Source organism: Manis javanica, chromosome 13 (genome assembly GCF_040802235.1).
Source record: "Manis javanica isolate MJ-LG chromosome 13, MJ_LKY, whole genome shotgun sequence".
NCBI lineage: Eukaryota > Metazoa > Chordata > Mammalia > Pholidota > Manidae > Manis > Manis javanica.
In genome coordinates, this window is record NC_133168.1 from 54,107,672 (window position 1) to 54,134,061 (window position 26,390).

Consider the following 26,390-nt stretch of genomic DNA (forward strand, 5'->3'; position numbering starts at 1 on the left):
ACTCAACACTGAAAGCAAAAGGATGGACAAATAAAACTAGAGAAAGCAGAAATCACGGTATTACTGTTAAACAAATTGAATTTCTGGCAAAAGGCATAAGACAAACCAAAAAGGAACTTGACATTAATGAAAAACTCAAATTCACAGAAAGATCATGTATCTTTACATGTCAAAATGTATGGAGTAAAATCTCTAAGTAATAAGATAAAATGAAAATGAAGAGTATTATATTTTAACTTACCTCTCTAAGCAATAAGTAATTAAGGAACTGATTTAAGTAAGAATACTGAATGTTGTTCACAATTTAAAAAGTAACTAACAGAAATATATCATATTTTGTATTCTTCTAACAGAATTCGTATTCTTGAAAAGTGTCTGTGAAACCATTATTAAACCACATTAGGCCACAAAGAAAATGCCAATAAACTTCGGTAAGTAGAGGGTACATACTACATTCTCTGAGAACAGTATAATGAAACAAGTAATCATAGCAAAAATAACAAAAATCCCACAACAACCTTAACATTTTAAGTCTTTCAGATTCTTGGCTTGAAAAGAAAATCAAAATCAAAATTGTGGATTACCCAGAGAATAACAATGACTCTAAAAGAATCCAGAAAATAACAATAATTCTAAAGGAACCCATATTCCACAGCAAATGTAGTATAAAGGAAAAATAACAACTAAAGACGTAAGAAAATAAGAGAATTCAAACAATGCATATCAACTTTAAGGTAGTGGGGAAGAACGAGGAAAGAGTGGAGCTAGGATTCTAAATCTATTAATTTATTTCTTAGAACAAAGACCTGAAGTGTGGTGGCAAAATGTTAGTTTATGTTAAAACTAAATGGTGGGTCCATGAGTGTTATATTTTCTGAATTTTTCTGTATTTGAAATTTCATAAAAAAATATTTAAAATAGGAATAGAGATTTAACCATGGTATATATGAATTTAAAAAGAATAACAAGACAATTTCTGCTACAATGCTAAAACAAATACATTTCTCAACCTGGATGAAATTGATGGTTTTCTAAGAATATTAAACTTTCAAAACAGACCCTAGAGTACTGAGAAAGATAAATCCTATCATGAGACAAATAATCTCAATTCTCTTTAAATTATTTAAGGGTAGAAAAAAAAGCTTTTTAAATTTTCTATGAAACTATCAAGAGAAAAATCAAAGACCAAGAAAATATATCCACATATACCCAACTGTAAGTTAATTTTATGAATAGATGGAATAATCTGAAATATCAACAAATGAAATCCATCATATTAAAAGAACAATCCACAATGACCAACTACGATGGTTCCAATATTCTAAATCTAGATCAATACTAGAAAATCTATTAAAATAATAATGTAGTGTTTGATGTTAATAATGTCTAAAACTTTTTGACATCTATGAAGACAGTATATTTTTCCAAAGAGCTTTTAATATTAAACATCCCAATAAAAATTACATATGGATTTTTTTTCAGATAACTTGACAAGATTTCTATCTTATAAAAATGAAGCTGTTTCTAAAGCTCATGTGGGAAAAAAAGCCATGTGAGATAGCTCAGTAAAACTATGAAAAAGGAAGGAAAAACCAAGATAGCCTACAAAATATTAAAACCTATAAAATAGATAGTATAGTATAAAAACTATAATAACTAAAATGTAGTACTGGCATAGAACAAGACAAAAAAATGGAATAGTACAGAGTCCCAAAAAGGAGGGACAGAAAGGAATTCATATATCAAAGATGGCATTTCAAATCAAGTTAAAAAGAAAACAGATGTGTAACTCAGCAAACGGTACTGTGACAAATCCAGCTACTGGAAAGAGGAAAGATTCTGAATAAACTGGATTCCTTACTCCCTAACAGAAGCTGGATCAAAGATTCAAATGTTTCAAGAAAAAAAACAGAATCTCTCAAACATATTACAACAAATGAATAATTTTTTTAAATTATCTTGTAGTGGAGCAAAACTTTCAAAAAAAAGTTCTTAAGCGAAAAGATCTGATATATTTGAATATATTAAAATTAAGATTTTGACCTTATAAAAATGAAGCAGAACAAAGATTTTCCATGCATATAAAAAAGAACTTATTTCTTTACCATTTAAATGAGTGTGTAGGTATGTGTGTATATAATACACACATACATACACTGTGCACATACACACACAGTCATTAAAGTCATTATGAAAAATGCGCAAAGATTAAGAACAGTTACAAGAAAAAGAAATACAAGTAGACTTAAATATGAAAAAAGAAATCCACCACACTCATTAAGGATATAAATCAATGAAAAAAATTTTTTTCTAATTATCAGATTGGCAATAATGCCAAACACAGTAATAATCCTGTAAGAATTTGGACAGAAACATTCATAAACTTCTAGAAAGTAAATTAATACAATCTCTATTAAGGAAGATGAGGTAGTATTAAAACTTTTAAGTATATACTTTTTGGACTAGAAATTCAATTTCAAAAATGTAGGAGTATTAATATCCATTAGCACCAGCAACTGAAAACACTTAAAGTGTTCATCAACAGGGGTTGTTAAAGGTACAACCATATTATAGAAATGTACACAGCTTTTAAAAAGTATGGGATCAATCTCTATATACTAGTAAGAAAAGATGTGCAAAACATTCTGGTGATACAAATACAGAAGCTCTTTAGCATCCTCCCATTTATTTAAAGATACATACATGTATTCACATATGTATAATGTGCAAGTTAAGTTTCTAGAAGAATAGTCAAAAGACAATTTACAGAAATTTCTATGAAACAAGACTGTGGGACTGTATGTAAAGAGAAACTCACTTCTTAAATTCTTTCCTACACTGATGTGCCACATATATTCTAAGTTGGGGCACAGCACTGAATATAGAATCCCTGCATTCACAGATATTGCAGACTAGGTGCAAAGGATGGGAAGGCATGGGGAGACAGAAAATAAAATCAACTGTGAGCACACACACACAGTATCAGATGATGTAAGTGCTATGAGGGACAATAAAGCAGAGTTACAAGGGATAGAGACTACATGTATGGGCGGGAGAATGTTACATGAGGTGGTTAATAAAATGAATACAGTGTGGGTGCATCTCAAGTTTCCTCTACTCCAGGATTTGGAATAAAGCAATATATCTGAACTACAACCTGAAGAACTATTAGCTAGGGAAGAAATGGGAGTGGGGGCAAAACCACTACAGAACAGGAAACTCAGGTAGGTATTCTTGGGTGGGTTTGGGTAGGAGGTACATAAAAGGTCTTATCAAATAACTTAAAAGACATAAACAGAGGAACAGAAAATTAGAGCTGTATTTTGGATAAGTTTCTCTGGCTGTAGTGTGGAAATTGTTTTGGGAAAAATAAACTCAGAAGAAACCAATTAAATATTTTAGTAATTCTGCTCAAAGCTAATGGCCTTTAAGAGAAAAATTAAAAGTGAGTAATGGTGGGTTGAAAAATGTAAAGTTGATCATTATTCGCAGATTTTACATTTGGGAATTCCCCTACTAAGATTTATCAGTAACCCCCAAAATCACTGCTTGCAGCACTCTGGCCGTCATTTGCAGACAAGTGCAGAGCAGCAAAAACTTTTGAGTCCCCAACATGAACATTCCCAGCTGGGGCTGAACAAAGTGCCGTCTTGTTTCAGCTCTCGTACCACAAACAACTCTCCTTCATGATCTACCTAGTGCTGTGATTTTAGTTTGTCATTCAGTTGTTTAAAATGGTCCCCAAGAGAAGTACTGAAACACGATGTCACAAGTACCAGCCAGCTGTGATGTGCCTTACGAATAAAAGACATAGATAAGCTTTGTTCAGACATAACTTACAAGGCTATTGGCCATTTAAGTTCAATGTTAATGAATAATAATACATAAATAATGTATATTAAGTAAAGTGTCTTTACACAATTACATAAAATAAGGTCTGTATTGATTGATTGAAAAATGTTGTGACCAGAGGATCACAGAAACCTAAGCCTGTAGAGCTGACCCTTGAACAATGTTTAAGGGTTGGTGCACTACTGCTCACTCCCAACCCACACACGGACGAAAATTCACACACAATTTCAGCCTCAGAAAACTTAACTACTAATGTTCTACTGCTGATTGGAAGCCTTACTAATAACTTAAAACAGTCAATTAAGTGATACACTGTGTATGAATAGAGTGTACACTTACAACAAAGTAAGCTGGGGAAAAGAAAACGTTTTTTTAAATTGTTGCAAATCTCAAAAATCTTTTCCAATGTATTTACTGAAAAAAGTCTGTATATAAGTGAACCCATGTAGTTCAAACCTGCGTTGTTCAAGGGTCAACTTTATTTCCTGTAGGAGCAATGGTTCAGAATCTGCATATTTCATTCAGTGTCCACTAATGGCTTTATAAAACATAACTACCACAAATAACAATGAATTGTATATATAAATACACATACGTGTTTACTTATTTGTAAAGCAGAAAGAAAAACAGGACTCGTACTCAGTAATAAGAAGTGAGGACAGAAATAAAGGATGATGGTAGCTAGGTTTCTGGCTTAATCCACTGGATGATGGTGATACTACTAACAAATAGGAAATGGGGTAAGTGGCTGCTTAGATGAGCAAGGCAAAGATGTCTGCTTTGGAGAGTATACTGTTACATAAACCCCACTGCAGTAAATATAATTATGTGTTTAAGAACCCATATCCCTGGCCAGGTAAGAATTGTGTCTTTGTTCATCCTGGTGTATCACCTGCAATGAAAATGGTGCTACCCTATAAGTCTAATAATATAAACCAGGCATGTCAACATCAGAAATGTGAACTTCTTCAATCCCTTTACCTTCCACTGCCATCTTTGCCAAATTCACCATAACCTATACTTTAACACTGTTTCTGTATGAGTCCTCAAAAACAAAAATACATAAAATGTTACTTTTGGGAAAGCAAGAATTCTAAATAACAAATACCTCAGAAGAAATTCTTCACAACAAGGTAGCTTATTTTTTAATTTGTATACAGGGACATAAAGCAATACATACAACATAAATTATTAAAATACCATTCTGAAATATCAACCTTACATAAAAAAACCTAATGGATAAATTGTGATGTTTTCAAACTTGACTTCAGAAAACCTCATTAACTGTAATTTATTTCAATGTAGCTTTTACAGAAATGTGTATTTATATATGCAAAGTGTAACAAGCCTTTTCACCCTAAAAATTGTAATATACAACTGCATACACTGAGTCTTACAAAGTTAAAAAAGAAAACTAGTAAAGAAATTATCAATTTCTCCCCTGTCTAGTCATTATTATTTATATAAATAATAGAAAACAATTTCTAGGCTACTACAAAATGATATTATAACCTAATAGATACTTGTGTGAACACAAAACAAAAAACTTGTTGATACACAGTTCTTCCTCAATATTTAATTGTACTTATTTATTTGCAATGGTCCACATTTAAATTCAGGGTCAGTTTAAAAAGTAAATAATCATGCAAGAACCCACTATTTTTCTCTTAACTGTGTTTATCTTAACAGTGCTTCCTTTTATATACAAAGAAAAGCACTGTACTAGTTTTATTCTTGGTGTGCTGACAATCAGCTGCATGATCTCCCACTAAACACTAAAAATTAAATATAACACAATGGGAATAGTTACTACTACTTATGTGAGAAGGAAAAGAGTGAGATAAAAGTTCAAGAAAGGAGAATTAAAAACCAAAGGGAGGAAAAGTGGTTAGAATGCCAGTTTAGTAAATAGGAAATAGGAAAAAGGTTAAAACAAAAAAGAAAGAAAAGTTAACCCAAGTGTTCTGTACAGAAGTAAAACCCTAGTTCTTGACACTTCAAAGAACTGTAGCAACAACAGAAAAAAAACACCCAAAGCCTTTATAACACAAAAGGATAAAATACCCATGAAAATCAGCTCTTTTAAAAATCAGAAAAGGAGTAAAAATAGTTATTTTGAATGTCTTTTATATTTTAAATCAGTTAGAATGTAATTACAATATGATTTTTATTACTAAATTATTGATGCACCTGAACAAAACACAAATAAAAATGGGACTTGCACCTCAAAATTGATACTTGAACTGGAAAATAAACCGAAAGCACTTTACCTGAGCTACCACGACAGCGGTCTGTCAATAAACAGTAGTTAGTACAGAATATGGGCTTAATGCAAGTAATCGTTGGCACTAGAAGTGCATCAGAATAGGCATACACTTGTCTCTTTACCAAGAGCCAATGGCCAAGGGTGGAAGAGACAGGGTTTTCTTGTTTCTACCTCTGAATCTCAGAGACTATGACACTTCCTTAGTCAACAAGGCAAGTACATGCCATGCAGAAGCCTGAAAGACCAGTAGCCATGATAAATGAAAGAGAGGTTCACTTAATAAGTGTTGCCTTTGCTATCACCCTGTAATATACAATTATTTTCCCTAAAGAATTTATCTCATAAATGGAGTTTAAAATCCTAATTAGCCAAAGGAAGATCTAGTTCACTGTACAAGATCTATTATATGGGCTTACAAAGTATGGTATTTCCACATGAAAATTTTGTTAAAAAAGAAAGTAAAATAACAGCACAACTGTTCAACCTCAGTATAGGTTAAATTAAGTATCTGAACATTCATGTGTAAAGTGCATCACTTGTGCAGCACTTAATCAGGAACTACTGTCAGTTCCAAACAAACTATTAGAAACAATTCCGTTTTAAGTGGGAGAACACCCATATATAAATCTAGTTGACGAGTTATATACTAATAGTTAAAATTATTAAAATGTATGACCAAAGTATAAGACTAGAAAACAAAATCAGCAGCTGATCATAAACCTTAAAACTTTAAAATTGATCATAAAATATAACTTGGGATTTATATCTCTTAAACATCTTTATAATGTGCGCTGAAATATGCAATTCAAAACAAAACCTGAAGGTATCACAAAAAGTATTTGTTCAAGAACAATGAAAACATAATGCTAGCTTAAATTTTCCCACCAAAACACATATGGATATACAAACATCATGCACAGCTAAAAATACTGGAATGCCATTCTGAAAATAAACAGAAACAAGAAATACCAGAAAAAAAAATTATCAAAAGCCCAGTGAAGTAGCTGCCAGAGAAAAATATTTCTTTACTCGGAAAAGGCCAGCTATTTTATTTTCATTAAGAAATAACATTTTAGATACAATTTTTTTCCCTGCAAGATATACTAATAATATAATATCAGCATCTTCTTATGCAAAAGACCATAATTAATTCCTAATTTGCAATTTTCCTCGGTATTCCTGATTACTAGAAAATATAAATTCCATGGGTCAGATGTTATTCTTAGCATTTATAATTCCTTTTGTTCTGATTCCTTTCTCCAAGGCAGTAGTCCTCAAGTAGAAGTAACACATCAGAACCACCTGGAAAAATACACATTCCCAAATGGCATCCCTCAGACTGATTCACCATGTCTGGAGTAAAGCCACAAAAAAATTCCCCTAATGATTCTGATTGCTGGTTGAGGACCTCTGCTCTTTGAGGGATGAATTACATACTTGTTCTACTGACTAGAAGAGTTCTTACTTGGTCTGCCATTGCTGAAACTTAGTCACTGTAGCATACAAAGCTGTCAGTAGTAAAGACGAAAAGTCCATGTTTCATTACTTACAGTAAAAAAAGAGATATGATAAAATTATCTACTCAATGAACATGCAACCATACTTGAAAACACTTTCTATATATTTATTTGAAAGTATGCATTTAGGACAAAGGGTTTTGAAAATGTATAAAAATAATTTATGTATTAATCCAACTTCAATATTTACATGGTCCCTTGAGGGATTTTCATTTTATTATCATCAAAAATGAATTTCAACAACCTCACAGTATTCTTAAAAGTCAGGAATTTTAAGATTTTCTAATAGAAAATTTTCACAGAAAAATAATGAAACTGGGAATGATATCACTATTTTAAAATATAATTATGTCTGTTATGCTATGCCACATATCATTAGAAAAATCTTCATCACAGAACTATAATAAGCCCAAGTGGCGGCATTTCTATTTAAGAACACAGCACAAAAATATTTTATGAAAGAAAATGTTCCATTGTAAAAATTTATAAATTGAATGCTGTAAACAAAAATATCTGAGGTCTGATTTCATAATATCAAGTTCCATTTGCATTTTGTAAACATATACCTATTATAGGCTATCAACTTAAATAAAGCCAGTTATCACTAAAAGATAGAGTAAAAAAGTTTTCAGTGCAAAAATACTTACCAACTAAAGTTACCAACTAACTTAAGACAATTTTAATATAAAAATCACAACTTAAATCTATAATATAAAGTAATCCTATAAAGACTTTAAATTAATTTAAAAAGCTCTACAACAGTTACTAAGTTTTCCTTTAGTTACTATTCTCTAGTAAAAGCTTTCTTTTGATTGGCTTTTACAATGTCATCAGGAGATGCTGATTTGAAGTCAAATGGTGTTATAGCTATAAGAGGACTTATTTCTTTGTCCTTTATATCTTGAACTTGTCTACTATAAAGAAAAGTCTTATAGATGTCAAGGGTACGTCGCTTGCAGCTTTTCAATGGGTAACGAAGACATAGTGTTGAAGCAAAAGCTGAAGGTCTAGCAGCAAGGGCCTTGGTCCAAGAGAGAGAGAAAGGTGGATTCCTGGTCAGAGAGCCTTTATTGTTTTTCTTACTATCCTTAGCAGAATTGGAATTTTTCCCTAACTTCAAACTTAGAATTTTTGTTTCAGGTGTTGGAGCAACTGATTGGTCTACAACAGGCTTTGGAACAAAATCTGGGGATTTTATAAGGACACTAAGATCAATATTTGAATCTATTCCAGGTGACCTCATTTCAGATAAATTGAGTTTAAAGGGCTCTTTCTTGATCTGAGAGTTGTCTATATCAATCGTTTCTGCAATCAAATCAGAAAGTGACAAATTCTCAAGGTCTTCTGAAGGAGAAGCTTTATGAAATGCCAAAGATGAGAGAGATCCTGTTAATTCTGATACTCCAGTCGAAGATTGATAGTGATTTGCTAGCTGTGACAGGGGAAAGGCTCCCAAACTTAGATCTGTGAAACTGGTAGATGACTGGTTACAAAGATCAGATAAAGTAAAGCACTGGCTTGGATTGTTTTCTTTGTGTTCCTGAAACACAAATGGTTTGTGGATTGAGGACAAGAGTTCAGCTAGGGATTGACTTTCACACTGGGAAAACTGTGAATTGTCATTTTTTAAAATGAAATTCTTGGTACTTTGTTCAACTGAAGAAACACTTACATCTTCAGTCATTTTACTAGCATTTAAATTATCAAGAACTGTACTCTCCAATGAGCTAGTTACGAGCAAAGGTTTATTTACACTTCCTAAGCTGTTTTGTACTGGAATGTTTTTCAAATCAGGTAGTGAATTATTTTGAATAAATAATGAGCTTTTAGGTGTTGTATTCTTTATCATTAAGGATTTTAAATCTGGTATTCCTTTGAAAGCAGAATCATCTTCAGAAAAACATTCAGATGCATTAGGTCTTAACAAATCAGCATCTAGACTCTTTGAAAGTAGACTTTCCAGACTATCTGTGGAAAATAATCTTTCTGAAGGCTGACTTTTATAAGAATCTCTTGGCATATCATCAATTAAGTCACCTAGTAATGGCTCTTTTGTTAACTTACATGATTCTAGTTTCTTTTCACTTTTAGGTCTATCAAGTTTCTTTTTTTTAAGGTGTAAATAGTGACTTGGTACAACTGAGGAATTACAGTATAATCCATATTTTGCTACTGTGTCAGAAAAACTATAGGGTTTGCAATTGCAATCCAAATGGTTTGTGGATTGTGGACAAGAGTTTTGAACATTATCAGCTGAAACTTCAGAGGAAGATAATAAGACTCCTTACCTTACAAGAGCCATTAATTTTCAGATGAATAGGTTGACATATGCAGAAGACAGTCACAGCAACCAAAAGGAAACATGAAATGAGGCATTTAATTACTAAATGTTTCTTTTGATTATGACATGAATAAAGTGATACTTGATCATTAATAAAAAGTAAACACTCTAAAAAACAATAAGGGAATTTTACCTTCCTTTTACCATCTAAAGTGACCTTCATACTTTGTTCACTTAAACATAAGCACCAAGTTAGTCAATGTTCTAATTTTCACAAATTTTATAATGTGAGATTTTAGCATACTTAGCTTACAATCAGTATTATTTCAAATTCAAAAACATGTAAAAAAAAATTGGAAAGAACTAGGTCCACCTTCTCTATTTTTAGTGTATTAAAAACAAGCAAACCAATAATATTCTATAATTTCTACCATGATTGGGATAAACTACCAATATATATGACATATTAAAGACTCATACTAGTTAAAAGGACATTTCCCCTACCAAAATTTTAAAAAACTTAAATAAAAAATTGAGAAAAATTTAAATAGAAAATGAAAACCACCCTTATTTCACAGTGACAGACTATATACAACTTTGTTGTGGCAAAAATCTAGCCCTCAGGTTACAGGAAATACCAACCCAATGAACAAATCACAATGTTCCTGACAGAAATCATATCAATTCACATAAAGGTCTATCAGCTCCCTTCTTATGTTGACTAAATTCCAAATTTCACCCCTAATTCTACATTCTTAAAATTAAAGATCTGGTTATGAAATCCAAGAATAATATGATACTTGTGATATTTAAAAAAAACTAAATTACATTTAGAAATGCTATAAGCATAAAGGTATTTTTTGGCACTAATTAGCTGGATACTAATTTCCATCTCCTGACCCATTAGAGTTAAAAAACATTAATTAAAAAGCTCTCTAAGTTACTAACAAGAAACAAGAAGTTTCTTGTCTTGTTTTTATCTTTTTTATTTCCCCTATTTCTGTTAGTTTTTAAAACAGAGAAATTACCAAAAAACAGGCTTTAACAGAAAACAGAAGGAAGAGAACACAGTACTCAGTTTAAAAATTCAAACTAGAAAATCAACTGATAATAATCAAGAGTTACAACATAAATGTTCTGCTCATTCTTCTTAACAGCTCAAATTAAAGGCTCTTAAAGCATTAACTGTAAGACAACTAAAAGAGAACAGGTAAAAGCATACCTTTTGCTGTCTTTCCTTTAGACATTGCTCCCTCCTTCTTGACCTTCAAATTCTGTGTTTTATCTTGCTCCAGAACCACTGACAAAGCCTTCTGCACATCAAACTTGTTCTTCAGAACTGCTTCAATCAAAATATCATCTGGCACAGCATCTCCAAGTACCTCTCTCATGTGATCAAGGCATGAATAAAGACGAGCTAGAACAGACAGCAATAATTAAAAGCTGTACTAAAAGGTGGTGTTAAAGAACCCTCAATCTTCAAAAGTGAAAATAAGGTTTGAAACTACAGCAGGATGTCCAATTCTCCTTTTCCTTGGCAAAAATTATTTGTAAGAAATGGTTATATTTTTATCTACAATATACCTCTTCCCTCATCATAGGAACAGTTTCATTAAGAAATCACTGTAGTTAATAATTATACTAACAAACGGTACTTAAAAAAAGAATAAATTGTATACACTAATATCTATTTTCAGTCAATGATAATGATGTCTGCACTGACCATTGTTTGCATGTGTACAAAGGGAGGGATAGATACAGCAATATTCTTAACTTGTTAATCACTAAATGTATTTCTTAATTTCTTAAATTACTAGTTTTCTTTTGGGCTAACTTTAGTTTTCCCCAGCTAGCTAAAATCATCCTTGGTAACTCTTTAAATATAGGCAAGATAATCTAATATAAATATGTCACAAAACAAGGAAATTCCGTAGATTAAGGGGAGAATGGATTCATTTTAAAAATAAAAAATTTAAATCTGAAAGCCTCAAATCTTTAAGGATTTTTATTTTCTGACGACTACATTATTATAAAAAGTAATTACTAATATTATTTATTAATGATGTAGATTCCATGACAGCAAAGGCTTTACATCCCTAGATATTAAATGAGTACCTGGTACCTAGAGGCCACTGATAAAAATGAATAAATACATAAATTCATATTGGTAGAGCACTTGACAATTTTCAAAATACACACACACACATATACACATATGTATCTCTTGTAAACCTTAAAAATAACTCTATGACCTAGATAAATCAGGTAAATTACAATTTATAAAGATAAAATGGTTGAAAATCACTGTATTACTAAGCAGTAATCAAAATAAAACTCAGGTTTTCAGACTTCGTACTCCATGAAAACATCTCAAAGTATGCAATTTATATTGCATTTTACATCTTTGTATGTTGAACAAGGAATAACAACTTTTTAAGAAGAATTTGATGCTTTTTCCATTCTTTCCTTTTTAGTTATTTAAAAAATAATTCCTCAAATATTTGGGTAACTTGCTTTCTTGAGACCAAGATTAATTTTAGGGTAATAAGCTATGCTTGGAAAATTATATCTATTTCATAAATACATGAATTATTGAAACTGGAACAGAATATTCAGTATAGCTAACATCAGGGTCTCTTCTAATTAATTACAGCAACTGTTTTCTATAAAAACTCAAAGAGGGGAAATATGCGATCAGGCTGTCTTAGTTCATAACTTAATAAAATTTACTAGCTGGTGCAAAATCTGCCAAGTTACTTCTCTCTGTCTCATTTTCCTCTCCTGTAAAACGAGGACAATAACTGGCCTACCTGATAAGGTATGGAGATTAAATATGTTACTACCTGCAATTTATATTGCATTTTACATCTTTGTATGTTGAATAAGGAATAACAACTTTTTAAAAAGAATTTGATGCTTTTTCCATTCTTTCCTTTTTAGTTATTTAAAAAATAATTATTTAAATATAGGCAAGATAATCTAATACAAATATGTCACAAAACAAGGAAATTTAGAAAAGTACATTTAGAAAAGTACCTGGAAAGGATTTAGTAAAAGTTAGCTATAATCATTATTGTTGTGATCATACAAATACATATGTCAGGTGGGAATGATTAACTTTCATTCCCAAACATAACTGAATTTTACACCTCCTTAATCATGCTCAGGCATAGCAGAAAAAATACAAGTCATCTTCTCTATTCTTACCTCTCACCCCACAATGACAACCATAACTCTTTAAAAATATAATCAAATACTATTGAGGAGTTTATATAGCAATTCCTCTATAAAGTTTTACTAAACTGTCAAATATATTTGCAGAGTTGTGTTTTTATTCTATACGTGTTATTTCCCTTTCTGCCTTCTAATTTCATGTATTTGTGCTTTCTCTTCATTTTTCTTGATTTGGTTAGCAGCTGATAAATATTTTACTGATTTATTCAAAGATCAGCTGTCAAATTCATGTATTTCCTCTTTCTGTTTTCAAATTATTATCATGTTTCAATCTAGAAACATTTTTAGAACAAAGCCACACTCCAGAGAATGAGCAAATCTGCTCACCCTTGCCCACTACCAACAGAGGCATTACTGTTATAACTGACCATTTTAGTTCTGCTACATTGTTTGTCAAATCTACGGCTTAATGTTGGAAACAATGTCACATTTGAAATGTATTTACAAAGAGGAAAGCCAAATACAAGTATCTTTGTTAAAATGTTTAAGAATTGAAAAGAAGCAATATCATTACTATTCATGAGTTCTATCTTGAAACTTTATTTACATGGATATGACCAATCAGCATACTTGTTTAGCAGTGTGTGGATCTTGGACTTAAAATTTTAAAAAACACCAGCCTCCTGAGACCTATTGTTTGGTAAGGAAATGATCGTAAACTATACAGATAAAAAGAAAACAAATGAGGAGTTTATATAGCAACTCCTCTATAAATTTTAATCAAAAATTCCAGTTACAGAGAAGACAAGTAGTGATTCTACAGCATCTTACTACGCTGATGGACAGTGACTGTAATGGGCTTTGTTGGGGGGACTTGGTGAAGGGGAGAGTCTAGTAAACATAATGTTCCTCATGTAATTGTAGATTAATGATACCAAAATAAAAAAAAATTCCAGTTACTAAGAGTCACACAATTTTTCAACTATACAGTTAAACATACTGTATAGTTTAACTCCTCACAAAGTATACTTAACAAAATGTAAATTTTCCTTGAAAATATACATTTGCACCATTACTATACAAAATAACTATTATGAACAATTACAATAAAATTAATTTTGGAATACTGATTATTAGTCATTTGCAGATAAAAAATAGACTATTTGTTATTATACCTTGATCAATTCCACTTAGCTGATGGTTCAAAAGAGAACTGGAGGAGTCTTTCTGATCTTCATAATCATATCCTTCTGCAGGTTCAACAACTGAAGGCTTGTCCCGTCGTGAGTAAATAAACTGAGCAGCTAGAATATAAAATGATTGAAGAAGGCTATATAGTACAGCCATTGCCCATTAGCTTTTATTTCCCCCACAAAAGTCAAAGTAAAAATTAAAGATTCTGACTACTACCTACAGCCATTTACCCACATTCTATAGGGGATAGAAACAAAAACAAACACAAAATGTGTCACACCCCAAATCCCGCCTAGACATCCTTACTGTTCATTAGCCTCTCACAACTGTCTTCCTTCTTTCCTATCTCCAAAACCATCCCCCAAGCTTATTTTCTCCAGTTCTCAAAAACTACTTTTCCTTGTGTCTATCTCTGCCTGCTTCTCTGTCTTCCCTGAAATCTTCTTTTCTGTAGAACAAGTATTTCAAACTTCATATCAAACTTACTTGCTTAATTAAGAAAATACTAGAAAAAGACTAGGTTAATTTTTACTTTCCATGAACCCTAAAGTTGACCGAAATCACAGGTCTTAACTTTTGAACAACTCATAATTTAAAGCCTACACTGTATACTAGCATCATATACCTAAGTGACTTCCAGACATCAGTCTGTGCTCCTCTGCAGTGTAGGCACTATCATCGCTCAATATATAACTAGTTATTATATATTCAATTAAAAAGAGGAAAGACAAAATATGAAAGTGCCCACTATATATGCCTGAGTAGCATATAAAAAATAAAAGAGAGCAAAAAAGGAGAAAATCACTCATGCCCAAAGTGTCAACTCTTCCACATCAACTGGATGTCCACTGAACTCAGTTCCTGGACACTGTGTTCAATTGGGAAGGAATAAAATTAAAGAGTAAGTTAAGAAGGACAGAAGTATCAACACAGTTTTCTAAAGGCTAGATGTTATTAGGGATTTTACATTATTTAGCTTTCAGGAAAAGCACCTGACATTTAAGTCTATAGCTTAGCATTCATTCCCACATTTGGCTTTTGTACATGTTTTCAGGAAGGCACTATCTATGCAGTAAGGGAAACTAACGACATTCAAAAAATACAGATAATGTATATACAGACAGTAGATAATACTATGACTGTGTGTAACACCTATACTTAGAAGGCCATGGCGTAAGTGCTATCTATTCATAGTATATAATGATGGTCTTACAGATTAGCAGGGAAGGCAAAGAAGAAAAATGTAATGACATACTTAAAAAGTCAAATGAATAGTAAAGGTAACAAGTGCTGCAGAAGCTCAGAAGATTAGGTAATCACTGAAGACTGAAGCAGTTATAATAAGGAGGTAAGAACATCAGACAAACTGAGGAAGAGGTGGAAGACATCTTTAACAAGGAGAAAAGAATAAGAAAAATACAGGGTACTTGAGAAAATTCAATCTATTCTGCTATAATGCACATTTCCTTAACACAAACTAGCTCATGCTAAATGGTAAATCAGGGAATAATGAGGGTATAACATTCAGGTTGCTTTGGTTGATGAGATTTTTTTCCCCCAACACCCCAATGTTTTGCATCATCACATAGTAACAGCAGATATAAAGTCCCACAACAACAAAACTATAGAATATTATAATTGTAAATGTATCATAATGCCAGAGAGCCCTACACTCTTCCTATTGATTCAGCATGACCGTGCATCCTATGTCATGCATGCTTACTGCTCACATCTCCATGATCTGTGAGCATTTTGCCTTTGCAACATTACTTGTTAATTTCAACATTTTCTTATACCTCTATCAAGCTTTTACCTTTTTTTTAATATAATTCCTATACTTATTGGAATATTTCTTTATTAGGAAGTTAATGTATATTTTCAATGGGGAAGCATTTTTATTAAGATGATTACTGTTCTGGTTAGTACTTTACAAGTTGAGTGGTCTGTCATAATCTTATTTTTTTACCCAAATTTCTGTTACTTTTAGTATATAACTGAAGACCATAAAGTTTCTCAAGAATACACATATGTTGTGTGTGTATGTGTGTGTGTGTGTGTGTGTATCCATATTTCTACTCCTCTTGTGTAAGGAGAATAAATACTTCTATTATAAAGTCAGCATGGTTAAGTAGAAGAGACACCCTATTTCATAGATTCTCTAAAACGACCACTGTTTTCACATTAAAAATCTCAGAATGAGGGATGTGTCTTACAAACTGCATCTTAGCATTATGTAATACTTAGACCTACAGCTGATTTTTCTTAAGTGGTACATACAATAATGATCTATCTTACAATCTGTGGCATCTTAGATTGAATAATATGTGGTAATATTGAGAAACGTAAATTGGGTTGTTTTGTGCCTGGTTATTTATAAATTTTTTTCCCAGCTGTAATAAACTATTCAATTACTCCTAAAAGTAACAAATACACTTTCCCCAACTTCCTCTCACAGCTCTAAACTGTGAACAAAAAGCTAAGACAAATAAAAAATTAAATGAAACAGGAAATCAGATACTTCCCTTGAAAATTTTAACTTAGGAAATATTCACTGGGAAATGGAAATTGTCAATGTCCAGACTTCTACTTAACCTCCTAGAAGCTTTTTTTTTCCCTGGCGGGGTGAGGGGGCCCTATCCCTTACTCCACACAATCCAACTCAGAAACCTATACTGTGGCCATTGTCTTGGAAGTAGTGATGACTGGATCTGCTGGTGAGTGCAGAGGGAAAAGAAAGGTACAAAAAGATTCCAGAGGGTAAATAGCTACTAAGAGGAGGAAAAAAAAAAACAAATCTTTGAACTTGAAATGAGAGCCCCTAAAGCAACAAATACAAGAAGAAGAGTGAAGGAAAAGCAATAGAGAGAAAGAAATATAAACTGCTATTCTTTTCGAAAAATTTAAATCACAAACTTCATGGGAATGCTTTCTGAAAAATTATATACCCATAGTGATTTTGAAAATGTAAGGCATTTTAATAAATATAAACATTCAAAGAATTCAAAACCTGACTGCTGAAACTGCCTAAAGGTGTGTCCTAAAGACCTTAAATAAAAACCATGTGAGTCACTCACTGAAGATACAGCTTTCTGGCTTCTTCCCCTGGAGATTCTGATGTAGTGGTGTTGAAACGGCAGGAAATCTGTATTTTTAAAATCACTCCCAGCTGATAGGTATCATCAAGGAAGGTTAGCAAACACTGGTCTACAAATTTCCCCTGTAGTTCACTTTCTACACCGTTATCTGTTACTTTGCTAAAATACTACCATCTTAATCAAAAACCTTCAAAGCAAATACTGTACACCTAAAATTGAAAACTACTTCCACTATTTGGCTCATATTTCCTTTCTTAGTCCTGTTCCTGCTGCAACTGCATTAATTATGTGAGTGCTCCCAACAAGCCTCATGTAGAAGCCACTGTTCAGGCACTTCTGTTTCTTCTACCTAGGATGTCATTCTCACTCCCAATGAACCACCTCTTCCAAAAGCCTTCCCAGACTCCTTCAGCATGACTATTTCTTTACCCACCATCCTACTATAGCATGCCATTTGAATGGGACTTTTAACAAGTGGCCTTACACCATATTTATAAATGTATTAAAAGAGGGCTTTTCTCACATGTGAAAAGATGCTCAACAAAGGCTTCAAACTGGAATGGACTGAATGAGGATTACTGTTAATCATATAAGGAGGCCATGAGACTGAAGAGGCTCTAATGCCTTGATCACAAACAAAAAATTAAGCCAGAGTCAATGCACAATTAAGAACATCTCAAAAAACCAACTAGGCTTTCCCAAATAATTTAACTCCTGTAAGTTAACAGCCAATCAAATAATTTCCTTGCCTTGCTTCCTGTCTTCTCTATAAAAACCCTGCCCCCTCTACAATACAGAGAAGACAAGTAGTGATTTTATAGCATCTTACTACACTGATGGACAGTGACTGTGAAGGGGTATGTGGGGGGGACTTGGTGAAGGGGGGAGTCTAGTAAACATAATGTTCTTCATGTAATTGTAGATTAATGATACCAAAATAAAAAAATAATAATAATAATAATAAAAAACCCTGCCCCTTGCTCCTGTCAGTGGAGCACTCCTAATCACTTCCAAACTGGAGCTGCCTGACTCAAATTAGTGTTCGCTAAAGTAAATTCCAAAAAAATCTAATATGTGTTAGTTTGTCCTTTAACACTTCTAATCATATTAGTTGAAACAAAATCATAACTATTCAAAAAAAGTTTTATATATAAGGCTCTTTTTGTTATCTCCAGCTCTTTAACATATGTTCAATATTTAATATCTATCTTTCTAAATGAAAAAAAAGCAGTAACATTTAGAAATACTTTCCATCAGGAAAATTCTGCTTGGTAGAGTTCAAAAAAAAATGTGCTGATGAATTTTGGAGAGAAATTCATATTAATTAATAAAGTCACTTGCTTAAGAACCTCAAGTATCCTTCTAAACCTACTCATTTGTATTGAATATCACTTGGAAAACATATCAATAGAGGAAAAATAAGTTTCTGATCTGACATTACTGCTATTTTATACATGTTTTGAAAAATAAAAAAACCCAGAACATTGTTTTCTTAAAAATACCATCAAAGAAAAAACTTCAAAACCATTTAACTATCTTCTGGTTTGATAATGTCAGTTTACTTCTCGGTGTGTACAAAAGTAACTCTCAGAGTCAGATTGCCCTAAATATGAAACACATGGATGATACACATCAACTGCTGAGTGACAAGAGGGTTAAACTCTGACCTCAAGAACTGTAGACCACAAATGCGAATCTCAGAAAAACACCCTCAAAATGCCTGACCTTGTGTAATGTTAGCTCATTACTCAAGATTAAGCATGATTTACCCAGATAAAGCTAGATAAATGAAAGTGTTAACCTGCACTATTAAGATGTCTTTCAGTAGTCTCTCTGTTTATGAAGATTTCCACCCTTCCACCCATATTCAACTACTTCCAAGTCCTGTAGATCTTAACTCCTGTAATTATCTCTTGATTCTATTTCCAAATCCAACACTCCACCTTTGTCCTAAACAAATGGTTCTCAAACCCTGAAGGGCTTGTTAAAACAGTAGCTGTGCCCCATGAGTTTTTGACTCTTGTGTGGGCCAAGAATTACGTTTCTAACAAATTCTCAAGTGATGGTAATGGTATATGGACCACATTTTTAGAACATTCCTAAAATAACCTCATCTCTAGATTAGTGTAAGTTTCCTAACTACCTACATCCACTCTTGGACTGCCTTCAATCCAGTCCCCATTACATAGAAGAGACTTTTTTTTTAAACTCAAATCTAATTATCACACCAACATCATCTCCTCAGTTTCATGAACATGCCATGCTCTCTACTGCACTCATAGTGAAGTGATGAAGTTAATGCTACATCACTTTGTCACCTAGTCGAATGGGGTGGTGAATTGTAGGAGCCCAAAAGGGATAAAGTTTTTAACATGCTGCAAATGGCAAATGCCTGTGATGTTCCTTGGGAAAAGTGACATTTCCTTTATCCCTATTCCTTGCAAAATACGGTCTTTTGAATCCTGGAATAAGGAGCTTTAAAAGAATGCTGATTAACCCACCTCTGGGCTTCTAACACAAACTTCATTATTTTGCTTTGTAATACTGGGGTTGAAGTCTCTGCAAAGCACATTTGTTCTTTGACAGCAGGTTCCCCTTTAGGAACAGCCAACAGAAAGATGCTAAAGGAAGACTAGAAGGCTGGAGGCCCCTTTCCTTTTGTCTTTTCCAGTCACCATCATCTCAGCAACACTTCACCTCGCAGAGGCAGTTTGTTCCAGTAACAGCAATATCAGTCTGCAGTTTTTCCAAAACTCCCGGAACCAGCTTCAACATGCCCTCCCAACACCACATCCCACACACACCATGACCAGCCTGCCGACTAATTCCCTCTTCAAAGGCTGAATCATAGCTTTATAAGGTCCTTCAGAGACACAGTACCAGTCATGCAGTGTCCCCTTCCTCAGAGGTCTGAGTCCTACCTCCACAGTCCCTCCTCTGAACATTACAAGCAACTCAATAGAGCAAAATCCTCTCATCACAGGTCCCAGCTCTAAGAAGTCCCTGCACAAGTTTTAAAAGGTTGGTTTCAACCTTGTCCATTTATTGCCCCTAGGAACTAGAGATGGTAAATGCTCCCTGAAGTTACTAGCTCCTTGGTATTTTAGCTGCCCTTTTTGCATTTTTTTTTGTTACACATTTAGGGAGGGGCATGTTGTTTTATATATATATATATATATGTATATGTATATGTGTGTGTGTTGCATACACACATATATATTATACATGTATGTATATATTTTTACATATTTTTGTTTAGTTAACAACTTTTTATATTCACTTCTCTCTGGCAAAACAACTGGTTTAATTTCCATTTCCTAACAGTATCCTGACTGACAACAATGTAACATTAAAGGAAGAGAGAAAAGGCCCTTATTAGTTTGGCTAAATGAGGAAAGAACAAATAAAGAGCTAGATACATTTCAGAGTAACAAGTTAACAGGAAAAAAGATGACAGGAAGAGTAGAAAAGTAGACAACTTCTAGAGCACACATGCCTTTATAAAGAAAAAGGAATTCTAAAAAGTCAGAAGGAACATATTTGGTCCTCACAGACTAAAAGTAGTGTTAAAGCAGGTACAGGTTTATAGAACAACTCAGCTGACTACAGGGTATTGAAGACAAGGAGGACTTTGACGGAAATGCTAATTAAACCTTCAAATGTAGAAATGAGTTTTATGTATTATATTTATGCCGTACATAACTGTACATATATATTAATTGTATCCCATTTATGGCATAGTAGAATTCAGCAGGGCATTTTAACCAACTGTTTACAGAGTAGGCTGAAATTTGAAGACAAATGTATTGTTATGGAAATTATGACAGAAAGATCTGTCTGAATCAAAGCCCCTTTCTTTGGTGAAAAAGAACATATGAATATGTTCTTAATATAGTGGCAAGGAAGAATCTTTTGGCAGATAAGACAGTACCTGCAGCTCTGATGTGCAATCCTACAGGAATCTGCACTCTTAGTCACTCTGGAGCCCATCAGAAGTCTCAGCTACATGTTTGGTTTACTTACCAAACTACGTTTAAAAGCAGATAAGTTAAAATGCCATATAAAGAGGAATCCATCCAAACACCTCAGTGTTTTTAATATTCAAGAGATTCCTGGGGATATACAATTAACTGCCATCTGCCTTCAGAAGTTTTAGGTTTCCATTATTAACTAAATAACCATTTCAGTACAATTTAGATTAACTGCATGTTGCAAATAATATTGAAAACCACAGTTTCTGAATTTACTTCAAATTGCTTAATGCTAAATGATGGTATCAAAACTTTAAATTCTATTCATGGGTAAGGAAATTATTTTATATACCTCTAAAAGTTGACATATAACAACCTTTTTAAATGTTACATAATACAGTCTATGGAACACTGTAGTCTTAGAAGGACAATACTTATTTAACAATTTTAAATACCCAAATAATAGAAATAGAATCATTTTTTTGAATTCACCTGTTGATGGCGAAATACAGTAATCATCCTCTACAGACTGGCCATAGAGATCATCATCTTCAAAATCTAAAATAAAAACACAAGATAAATTAACTTGCAAGTTTTTTTTCTATTTTTAGTTATTAATGAGGAAGCATCTGAGTTCTCTCCAAAATAAATTGTTCATCAAAATTATAGGAACTTAGAATGTCTACTCTACAAAAAACTTCTAAAGTAGGTATTTACTGGCTTTCTATATATAAAGACATCTTGAGTTTTTAAGCTAATTGGGTTTTACTTTTTCCTAGTTTTCACTTCATGTGATCAAAAAATAACCCCAAAAACCATATACTTGAACTCTTTCCAGTGTTAACTAAAGTCTCAAATAAGCCCTCCACCCATTTTTTTCAGCAAGTGTCCTCTATAACCAAAGCATTTATTTTCCATACAACTGACTAGAACAGGGTATACAATCAGACCATGAAAATAATTTTTTCTTCATAAAGCTAGGTAACTTCTATAAAAACCAGCTTACCCTAAACTCCCTTGAGCACACTATGGTCAGGCTAATTGCTTGGCCTTTTCTCCTACTGACTAAATCTTCCTACGCATGCTTCCTTCTCCTAGCTAAGGTTCCAGCTCAGTGTCATCATTTGCAGAAGTTTTCCCTGACCACTCTGGGCAGTCTTCCCCCTGCGACCCTCTAGCACGCTCCTTCAGCTGATTGTCTTCAGAGCACTACACCTGTTTCACTCCAAGAAACTGTAAGCTCCTTCAGGACAAGTCTTTGTTCATACAGCTACCTGGCATATGATTGGCACTGAAGCAAGGCTTGTTTTATTGTAAACTAATGAATCAAACGACTTAGAATTAAGAATGCACAAAGAACATAAATATATTTACATTAATGTATTTATTCATTTGACAAATAATAACATTATGCCAGGAACTATTAGAGACATTTGGGGTACAACAGTGAGTGACAGGCACATTTTCAGATCTCTACAAACCTAAAACTTAACAGGGAACACAAGACAAGAAAATAGGCAATTTAACAAAACCATATGACATTTGTTTTGCTATATGAGAAATACAGTGATTTAGGAACATACATATGAAAGACAAAAATAGAACAGGGAGTATGGTGGCTAGGAAAAGATCCCCAGGAATATACATTTAAATCAATTTCAAAGGACAGTTAGTTTCTCAGGGTATTCATGCAGCAGGAACAGCACGTGAAAAGGCTGAGACCAAACGTTTATAGCAAAGAAAAATTAGATAAATGCTACTACTGGACAAAAATGTGTAACATTCAATAATATACTAGATCACAATTCTGAGTGGTTAACAATTTATCAGCAAATAAACGAGCCATTCACAAAAAATATTTTTAGATATTAAAGACAAGAATATTTTTTTCACGAGGCCAAGTTTTCGATCCTGAAAGTGACCCTAAAAGTGCCACAATATAAAAAAATGAAGAGAATTCTTTCCTAGGACTTTGTGAAGAATTCTTTCCTCGGATTTTTCCTCAACAAAATGTTGGAGTATTTACTGCATGTAAAGCACTGTGCCAGTTACTGGAATAAATTTAACAACAAAGTATGAGCTTTGCCTTCCTCACACTTTTAAATTAGTAGCTAAGGCAGTCATGTAAAACAATCCAAACTACAGAGAACAGAGTGAGAGTTAAAAAAAAATGAAACGAAGGTTTTGGAGAACACCTTATCTCCAATGGAGTTAATATTACTTTTGAGAATTTTAAATTATTCTGAGAGTACAAGAGAAAGCTTAAATGGGAATATGAGTAGAATTTATATAATCAGGAAAAGGGGATGAACCTCTTATGCTGTAGGAACAGCTTGGTTATGACGGCACCAATTGTTCCAAAGAAACATTACAACAGGACAACCTGGTCTGGAGTTGCCCATCTGAGATGTTATTTTACACTCACTCCCTCAAGCCAAGCACCTCTCCTCCAGAAAACCTTTCCTCACAGAAAGTCTACATAAACTCCTCCAAACCATTCTGAATAAGGTGTTCTCACTTACCTAGCTCCCATAGCACTTTGGGAGCACCGTTTGTAGCATTTCATACTCTGATCATTTGTTACTTGTTTATCTCTCCCTTTAGACTCCCCCAAACATTTTATCGTCACTCCCCAAAGCTTAGAACAGTACTCTACACACTCAATTAATGAAGAATAAGCACTCAATTAATGTTGGTTGAGGAAATGCTGAGTATTTATTAAAGAAATGAGTAAGTAGTAATTAAGCCTATTCATGTCTTTTATATCATATCGGCTGCAGTATCTCCTAGGCTAACGCCATTTTTCAGGTAAGTGGTCCAAATGCTATACTTACATCCACAGCAATACTTAAAACTGCCTTCATTCTTAAGTGAACAGCAGATACCAAACATGTAGGAGGTTGACTGGGCCACAAACTCCAAATGTAGCACAGTATGTTAGCTGCTCTCCACTATGGTTAAGGCACGCTGATGGTCTAGAAAAATCTGCTAGGAGTGCCCATAATAACCACCAATATACTAGCACATTACATGATCTGCACTTTACAAACCAATAGGTCTTTATTCCTCTTCTACACTCCCTCATATCCGTTTAAAATTTTAGTTTGTATGATGCTTGGTGGTGCCTATAATTGCCCACTGCATAGAGATATTGTGCTTGCCCTAAACTAATTCTCCTTTAAACTCCTGGAGTTGATATACACATTTTTGTTTCATTTAAAAAAAATTAGTAAGTCCTTTTCAAAGTCCCCTATCTTCTAGTACTGCTTTTTCCTAACTCAAAATTCTATATTGAGCATTATCAACAAAGAACTGAGTATATACCTTATGATCATCTGACTGACTGACTTACTCTTCGGGTCTTTTTAATAACATACATCTTTTCTACCGTCTCCTAAATTTCCAATTCAACTTCAAACTCAGAGAAGTTTAGGTCAATCAGTTTGCCAAAGCCAGATTCTGCTTTAAATATGTAGAAACAAACAGAAAAGATTTGCCACGTAAATGTAATACCTACAGCAGAAGAATTTAATGTAAGACTTAAGCCAAACCGTGTTTTACAAATAAGCAACGTTTTGTGGGTATTTTTGAAAGGGGGACGGAAGAGAGTAGCTAAAAGTAAGCAACTGTGTACCCGACATGGGAGGAAATCATCAGAGAGGTGATAACGTGCATTAAATACCACCGCATCCCAACTAACCAAATGTCCTTCCCATATGTCAGCGTGCAGGAGCTCCCCTGCCCTAAATAAAATCAATCCCAGAGGACACAAATCACAAGTTAAAACAACGCTAGTCGCTGGCAGTCAGATGTCTTGTTATTTTCTCCAACTCGGCCTCTTCTGAATTCAGCCTGGCACCACTAACGACGAACTCACAGATCCTAGTGGATGTCAACGGACTCGGAGCCCAGCTGGAAACCGAAAATGACATCCCCTATGACCCTGCCACCTACCTTCATCGTAGTTATAGCCTCGGACATTCCGATGCCGGGCCATCGCGGAGGAGAGGGCGTTTGCCACAGCCCCTTACAAAACACACGGTTCAGATACTGATAAGGCGCCAACGGCGGGCTGAAAAACACCTATACGCCATCTTGGCTTCCGGCAGGCCTCTGCGCTGAGCGCCTGCGCACGCACGACGTCTTAGCTGCGCACTGTGAGACGGCAAGCCGTCAGGGTCATACCCCTCCTCCGGAAGATTCATGCGCACTCTAGTGCATGGGAGTTGCGTTTTGACGTGGCCCTGCCCACGGACACGTTGACTGACGGGAATTTCAAAGGCATGGAATCCCACCGCCTACGTTTTGTTGGTTTGGACCAAAAATTGCTACCGGGGCTCTTGATCTACACCAGAGTTCCAGATTATATTCTGAATTTGGTTTCTGATAATCTACTGAAAACTGACGTGTGCTTAATAAGAACAGGGACATTGTCTTACCCAGCTTTCATCTTTGAGCCTTAGTTAGGCACAGAACAGGCATCAAATAATTAAGCTCACATAAAACAGATGAACAGAAGAAAAAGAAGTTTAAATCTTTACATGCACATGGGAGCCTTCACAAAAAAATAAAGACCTAAAGAAGTAATCAGAGGAGAGAGTGCTTATACCTTATAGACAAAGTCAACTCATAAAGAATTGACAGGACAAAGGGGTTTGGGCTATGAGTAGTAAATTGTGGGGAATTGAATAGGAGATACACGATGGGGATAGGAGAGGGGAAAGACTAGAGACAGCTAAGGATTATTTCAGTATAAATTTGTTCATACAGATCCATTTCAGTATCAATTCACAGTCTCTGATGATAAGGATACTCTCTTGCCTGGGTGTAGTGAGGACACCTTTCTCATGGGAAATTTTATGGCCTGTTTTAGATAAATAAGTTTAAGTCAAAGAACTCTTCCTACATCTACTATTTCTCACATTCCTTCAGCTCAAACTAATCAAGGTGCCAAAGTGGCATATTTTGGGTTGACATGCTGTGAACCTCTTCAGTAGCCAGTAGACACTAGTTCTCTACCCCACTAATTGGAAAGCTTTT

General features: G+C 33.9%; 1 protein-coding gene across 4 annotated transcripts in view; it reads right to left on the bottom strand.

Annotated features, from left to right (window-relative positions):
* Positions 1 to 25,500, bottom strand: part of HBS1L (HBS1 like translational GTPase) — an 88,535-nt gene extending 63,035 nt beyond the window's left edge. The window contains exons 1-5 of one of the 4 annotated variants that reach the window (XM_017646994.3): positions 25,305 to 25,500; positions 21,843 to 21,908; positions 14,266 to 14,394; positions 11,139 to 11,333; positions 7,722 to 9,918 (exon numbers count right to left, since the gene is read on the bottom strand). In XM_017646994.3, the coding sequence (XP_017502483.2) occupies positions 8,420 to 9,918; positions 11,139 to 11,333; positions 14,266 to 14,394; positions 21,843 to 21,908; positions 25,305 to 25,347 (1,932 nt within the window). In that variant the 5' untranslated portion in view covers positions 25,348 to 25,500 and the 3' untranslated portion in view covers positions 7,722 to 8,419. The other 3 variants (XM_017646993.3, XM_073219635.1, XM_073219634.1) reach the window with 3 other exon arrangements.
* Positions 25,501 to 26,390: the final 890 nt, after the last annotated feature.